Source organism: Bombina bombina, chromosome 4 (assembly GCF_027579735.1).
Source record: "Bombina bombina isolate aBomBom1 chromosome 4, aBomBom1.pri, whole genome shotgun sequence".
In the NCBI taxonomy this organism is placed as follows: Eukaryota; Metazoa; Chordata; class Amphibia; order Anura; family Bombinatoridae; genus Bombina; species Bombina bombina.
In genome coordinates, this window is record NC_069502.1 from 287,385,692 (window position 1) to 287,393,195 (window position 7,504).

Below are 7,504 nucleotides of genomic sequence, written 5' to 3' on the forward strand. Positions count from 1 at the left end.
CATGCTAAATAGTTTCTAAATTTTGTCCTGATTTTAGAAATACCCAATGTTTACATGTTCTTTGCTTTTTTTGTAAACTATAGGGCCATAAATACAAGTAGCACTTTGCTATTTCCAAACCATTTCTTTTCAAAATTAGCGCTAGTTACTTTAGAACACTGATATCTTTCAGGAATCTCTGAATATCCATTGACATGTATATATTTTTTTTTAGTAGACAACCCAAAGTATTGATCTAGGCCCATTTTGGTATATTTCATGCCACCATTTCACCGCCAAATGCAATCAAATACAAAAAATCGTTCACTTTTCACAAATTTTTTCACAAACTTTTGGTTTCTAACTTAAATTATTTACAAACAGCTTGTGCAATTATGGCATAAATGGTTGTAAATTCTTCTCTGGGATCCCCTTTGTTCAGAAATAGCAGACATATATGACTTTGGTGTTGCTTTTTGGTAATTAGAAGGCCGCTAAATGCCACTGCGCACCACACGTGTATTATGCCCAGCAGTGAAGGGGTTAATTAGGGAGCATGTAGGGAGCTTTTTGGGGTAGTTTTAGCTTTAGTGTAGTGTAGTAGACAACCCCAAGTATTGATCTAGGCCAATTTTGGTATATTTCATGCCACCATTTCACCGCCAAATGCGATCAAATTAAAAAAAACGTTAATTTTTTCTCAATTTTAGGTTTCTCACTGAGATTTTTTACAAACAGCTTGTACAATTATTGCACAAATGGTTGTAAATGCTTCTCTGGGATCCCCTTTGTTCAGAAATAGCAGACATATATGGCTTTGGCATTGCTTTTTGGTAATTAGAAGGCCTCTAAATGCCGCTGCGCATCACACGTGTATTATGGCTAGCAGTGAAGGGGTTAATTATGTAGCTTGTAGGGAGCTTGCAGGGTTAATTTTAGCTTTAGTGTAGAGCTCAGCCTCCCACCTGAAACATCAGACCCCCTGATCCCTCCCAAACAGCTCTCTTCCCTCCCCCACCCCACAATTGTCCCCGCCATCTTAAGTACTGGCAGAAACTCTGCCAGTACTAAAATAAAAGGTATTTGGCCCTTTTAAAAAAAAAAAAAAAAAAAAGCATATTTACATATGCTGATGTGTAGGATCCCCCCTTAGACCCCAACCTCACTGATCCCCCACCAAACAGCTCTCTAACCCTTCCCCTCTGCAATAATGGGCGCCATCTTGGGTACTGGCAGCTGTCTGCCAGTACCCAGTTTTGTAAAAAAAATGTGCCTTTTTCTTTAAAAAAATACCCTTTTCTGTAGTGTAGCTTTCCCCCCCCACCAAGACCAACCCCCAACCCCTTCCAGGTCCCTTAGATTATATTTTGAATATTTAAATTGTATAAGTGTTTTTAACTTTTAACTTTTTTTTTTCTGTAGTGTAGCGGTTCCCACCCGCTCCCGCCCCGTGCACGCGCCCGCCCACCACCCCCCGTGCACTCGCGCGCTCCCGTGCGCGCTCCCGTAGCTCCCGCCCCCGATCCCGCCCCCCTCCACTCCACACAGAGCATCGATGGCCGCCCACCCGCCTCCCACGTAAGCTCCCACCCACCAACGATACCGGCCATCGATGTCCGGTGCAGAGAGGGCCACAGAGTGGCTCTCTCTGCATCGGATGGCCAAGGGGGGTTATTGCAGGATGCCTCCATATCGAGGCATCACTGCAATAACCGGAAAGCAGCTGGAAGCGAGCAGGATCGCTTCCAGCTGCTTTCCAGACCAAGGACGTACGCCACACGTCCTCGGTCATTAACTGTATTTTTTTTGAGGACGTGTGGCGTACGTCCTTGGTCATTAAGGGTTTAAAGGGACACTGAACCCAATTTTTTTCTTTTGTGATTCAGAAAGAGCATGACATTTTAAGCAACTTTCTAATTTACTCCTATTATGAAATTTTCTTCATTCTCTTGGTATCTTTATTTGAAATGCAAGAATATGTTTAGATACCAGCCCATTTTTGGTGAACAACCTGGGTTGTCCTTGCTGATTGGTATATAAATTCATCCTCCAATAAAAAAAGTGCTATCCAGAGTACTGAACCAAAACAAAAGCTTAGATGCCTTCTTTTTCAAATAAAGAAAGCAAGAGAACGAAGAAAAATTAATAATAGGAGTAAATTAGAAAGTTGCTTAAAATGAATGCTCTATCTGAATTACGAAAGAAAAAAAATTGGGTTCAGTGTCCCTTTAAGGTTAATAATAGATAATATTCATTTTTTAAAGGGGCACTCAAGTCAAAATTAAACTTTCATGATTCAGTTAGAGCATGCAATTTTAAACAACTTTGCAATTTACTTCCATTAAAGGGACACTGTACCCACATTTTTTCTTTTGTGATTCAGATAGAGCACGACATTTTAAGTAACTTTCTAATTTACTCCTATTATCAAATTTTCTTCATTCTCTTGGTATCTTTATTTGAAATGCAAGAATGTAAGTTTAGATGCTGGCCCATTTTTGGTGAACAACCTTGGTTGTCCTTGCTGATTGGTGGATAAATTCATCCACCAATAAAAAAGTGCTGTCCAGAGTACTGAAACAAATAAAAAACTTAGATGCCTTCTTTTTTCAAATAAAGATAGCAAGAGAACAAAGAAAAGTTGCTAATATGAGTAAATTAGAAAGTTGCTTAAAATTGCATGCTCTATCTGAATCACAAAAGAAAAAATTTGAGTTCAGTGTCCCTTTAACAAAATGTGCACAGCCTTTTTATATTTACACTGTTTAAGTCACTAGCTTCTACGGAGCATGTGCAAAAATTCACAGAATATATGCATTTGTGATTGGCTGATGGCTGTCACGCAGTGGAGTATTTAGGTTTTGTGCTGCCCTAGGCACAAAAAATTCTGCAGCCCCCCCACCATAGGTTTTAGGCCTTTTTTCCTCTTAATATTTTTTTGGGTCAGTGTGTAAATTTTTTTTTTTTTCTTTCATAACAATTCAAAAGAAAATGGGCTAGCAAAACAATGGCATACAGGAGGGTTTAATTGCATGCATCTCATACCATTTTCTCCCTGAGAGAAGGGAGAGAAAAGAAGGGGAGGGGAGAAAAGGGAGGGAAAGGAAAGAAGGAAGAGAGGGAGGAAGGGAGAGAAGAGAAAAGTGGGGAGGGACAGGAGAAAAGGGGGAGGGGAAGAAAGGAGTGAAAGAAGGGAGCAAGGGAGTGAGTTGAGAGAAAGAAGGAAGGGAGGGAGTTGAGGGAGGGAGGAAGGGAGTTGAGAGAGGAAGGGGGGAGAAAGGGAAAGAAGGGAGAGAGGAAGGGAAGGAAAGCAGAATACACTTTCAAACAGTCACTGCCCTTCACATGCAACAACATACAGTAATTACCATCATTAAAGTAATGAAACTTTTTAAGTGTCCATTTACTATTTACTCCATGGGTTCATGAATGAAGAGAAAGCCAGCTATTAGTAGCTAACATACACTAGCGCTGAGAGTTTATGATTAGACATCACAAGCTGATCTAAGCAGTGCACAGACGCATCCAGTCTGTTAGTTACTAAGACCTGCAATAAGCACTACACTCGCAGACCCACCACAACTGACAAGATGAGGCAGCTAATCGGCACAAGGTCTTCTCCTCCAGCCTCACCTTGTAAGCATATCCCCGGGCAAGTTTCTCACCAAGAACGCTTCCACTGCAAAAATGCTCTAAATGAAGCAATGGTTTAAAGGAGCACTGCCTATGAAGAGCTAGCTTAATCAGCGCAAGTGCCTTGTCTTCTCTGTAAAATCATGCACTTTATCGCTCACTGTACTGTGTGCTGGCTTTTAGAGAGAGGATAGGGCAGATGTGCTGCCCTTCCCAAATCTGCTGCCCTAGGCACCAGCCTTGTTGGCCTAGTCCATAATACGCTCCTGCTCTCACATAATACAGGCGCAGTGGCAATAGACATAACTTTGCATCATGCAGCTGTTGATTATTTAAATCGACTGTATTTACTGGTCCTTTAATTTAATAGTTATATATTGAGAAGCCACTTTATTTTCCAGCCAAGCTAACATTTTAACAATTTTTTGTCCAATTTGATAAGTCAAATTACTTTTTAAAGAAATTGTTGTACATTGTACATATTTGTAAATAGTATGAGAAAAATTTGTATACACATTAAACCATAACATCTGACTTGTAGTGTTGACAATTGAGTTGATATAATTGATACAGTTGCTGATACAAATGTAAAATTAAATTTAATTAAACAGTGTGATATTTTTCCATTAAGAAATTTTTTGAAAAATATTTTAGATTTCAACAGTCTATGTTTTTTTAATAAATAAAATACAGATAGGTGATCTGAGTAACAATTATTATTTCAAGTTCAATATAAATTATAATGTATGTATAATAGTGGCTTACAAATGTATAAAACGTACCTTGATTTTTTCAGCTAGATTTTGAATATATGCTGCATGTTCCTCAGTTTGCAGTTTGATCCGGAAAACCTTGTCTCTGAAAAAGACACGAGGCAACCAAAATGGAGAATTATATTCTGCGTAAAATGAATAATTTGTTGTTTGCCCTAATACTAAAGTCCTGAAACTGATAACATTTATTTAATAGTATTTGAAAATAGAAAAATATTTTACCCATGAAAAGTCAATTTTGAAGATGCGATAGAAACAGCTGAGAAAAGTATTGAAATCCACAAGGCTTTCATGGTCTTGCTTTTCATATGAAACTTATTATATCACTGATACCAATACATCTGTAGTTGCTGCCAGTTCCCTTTTGTAGACAATCTTATCTGATGGGTTATTTCCCTTCTAACTGCATGCACTTGTAATTATTTACCTCATGCGCACTCTCTTACGAAGAGACGCATGGGCATAATTTTTTTGCAATTATTTTTTAAGATACAAATCAGTCATTTAAAATGTCACATATATATTGAAATTCAAAATGCCCTAACAGTAAAAACTGAAATAAACACAAGTGCATTTGAGTTTTTAATAAAATCATTTTTACAAATAGTTCAATTGTCTTATCTTTTACTGTGACTGGAGCTTGCATAGCATATATACATATGCCAGCGCAAATGAATACAATGCTGGGGGGATACACTCCATCAGTGGCTGTCTGACCAGGACTTAGGTTTTGATAATTGCCTTTACTTACTATACACAGTGAACATTAGCAATAACTTTTACTAGAAGCATTTTATTGCTAATCCATTTGAGTTATACAAGGCTTCTTTGTAATATTTGTTCAGAGCTTGCGTCCTGCTCTCTCTCTGGGGGACTCCACACAGAGGATTTGCTGTGATGGAGCTTGAGAGCAAGGAGTACCATGAGTACCTTGAATGCTGTTAGAGCCATATCCCAGATTGGTTTATTGGCTATCACTATCCCTGAGTGCTCTAATAGCTACCATTGATTGACCGATGCAAAGAGGTGGAAGTGGTATTGCGTCCCCCTCAGAATAAAGCGGAGGTGAAATGCGTCAACAAATGGTTTCAGTGAGGTGCTCTAAACTGTAAGTGTCTTTTAAGACTTTTGTAAAATAAATGGATGTACTTTTAAGGTTCCTTGGATCTCCTTGTGACATCTGACTATTTGAGGGACTAATTAGGTTTACACAGTGTGGTATATTAAACACCTGAGATGCCTCGTTTCTAATTGAAGCATTATTCCACATTCCAGAAGTTTGTTGAGATTGTTGGCCGTTGTGGACCAGGCTCATGAACCATCACGTATGTTTACAATTAGATTCCGATAACGGTTTATGTGATTTTTGTACTGATTTTTTTTATGTCAACCAAACACTATCTTCTTAATCAATTATCTGCTCAACACATAGCCAAAATACGGATAATTCCCCTGTTCAAATCTCTTAAAGAGACATACATGCCTATGGCTATGGTTTTAGAGCACAATAGAATAATTGCACCCATGTCACCTTTGGCATCGCTGCACACTATTAAAAGAGATCATTCAAGATACGGGGCCTGTGATATAATCTCTAAATCCATCAAATTACTGCTTTGTTTGTCCTTAATCCTGCGCATTTGGATTTTGAATGATGAAATTGGGAGTTTATAAAGGCAGATAAAGATTTGGTGTTGTTTCCAGGAGCTAAAGATTTTGAGCTTGAGGTATATTAAAAACAGAAACATTATATGATTGTGATCACTGGAAAACACACTGACAATGCTTGGTGAATATAAAAATAATTATCTATTGAAAATAATCACAATATTGGGATCAACCTCATTGCTGTTACTTTCACAGCTCTATTTAAAGGGCCATTATAGTGTTAAGTTAACATATTCTAATAGTTTTTTTTAATTTAAGTTAAAAAGGATATGAAACCCCAAAATTGTCTTTTGTGTTTCAGGAAGTTCAGATCATTTTTAAAAAGTTTCCAATTTAATTCTATTATCACATTTGCTTCATTCCTATATTATTCTTTGATGAACAGATACCTAGTTAAGTGTCTGGTACACTACATAGCAGGGAATAGTGCTGCCATCTAGTGCATTCTTGTAAAACTGCTGCCATATAGTGCTCCAGACATGGGCAAGCTCCTGAGCTTATGTCCATGCTTTTCAACAAAAGGTACCAAGAGAACTAAGAAAATTTGATAAAATAAGTAAATTAGAAAGTAGTTTAAAATGGCATGCTCTATCTGAATCATTAAATACAGGTTTTGGGTTTCATATACCTTTAACACTAGCGACAATGTAATGCTATGTGCTTAACACCCTCAGAGCACTGCAAGTCCCTAGCAGAAACTGCCACTAGTAACGCTAGTTGCATAGCTGAGTAACTTTAAGCATGTGTTTAACGCCTTTATGTGAGTAAAATACACAGCATTACATCATTGCAAGTGTTACAATTGCATACATCGATTAGAGAATGTCATTTTAACACTATAATGGCCCTTTAATATAGATGTTTAATTAACTTGCTGAATACAGGAAACTATCTATCTATCTATCTATCTATCTATCTATCTATCTATCTATCTATCTATCTATCTATCTATCTATCATCTATCTATCTATCATCTATTTATTTATGTGAAATAGGTTTAGGGTTGTGCATGTGTCTTAAACACTATGGCCTCTATTTAACAAAGTCTGGTGGACCTGATCCGACAGTGCGGATCAGGTCCGCCAGTCCTCGCTGAATACGGAGAGCAATACGCTCTCCGTATTCAGCATTGCACTAGCAGCTCACAAGAGCTGCTGGTGCAACACCGCCCCCTGCAGACTCGCAGCCAATGGGCCGCCAGCAGGGTGGTGTCAATCAACCCGATCATACTCGATCGGGTTGAATTCCGACGATGTCTGTCCGCCTGCTCAGAGCAGGCGGACAGGGTTGTGGAGCAGCGGTCTTTCGGAGCTTGATAGATAGGCCCCATTATGGCAACAGTTTATGCTACACGTTATGCCTATAGTGTTTAAGCCCTGTACACGCTCTTTGTCTCCTAGCTAGTTCTATGGTATGCTAGTGTCCCACTCCTATGCTCTTCAAATCATTTG

At 38.5% G+C, this 7,504-nt stretch overlaps 1 protein-coding gene across 1 annotated transcript in view; it reads right to left on the reverse strand.

The window, feature by feature from the left end:
- Nucleotides 1–4,740, reverse strand: part of LOC128656214 (carboxypeptidase B) — a 91,512-nt gene extending 86,772 nt beyond the window's left edge. The window contains exons 1-2 of the mRNA XM_053710002.1: nucleotides 4,608–4,740; nucleotides 4,395–4,470 (exon numbers count right to left, since the gene is read on the reverse strand). Of these exons, the coding sequence (XP_053565977.1) occupies nucleotides 4,395–4,470; nucleotides 4,608–4,693 (162 nt within the window). The 5' untranslated portion in view covers nucleotides 4,694–4,740. The remainder of the gene's footprint in view (nucleotides 1–4,394; nucleotides 4,471–4,607) is intronic.
- Nucleotides 4,741–7,504: the final 2,764 nt, after the last annotated feature.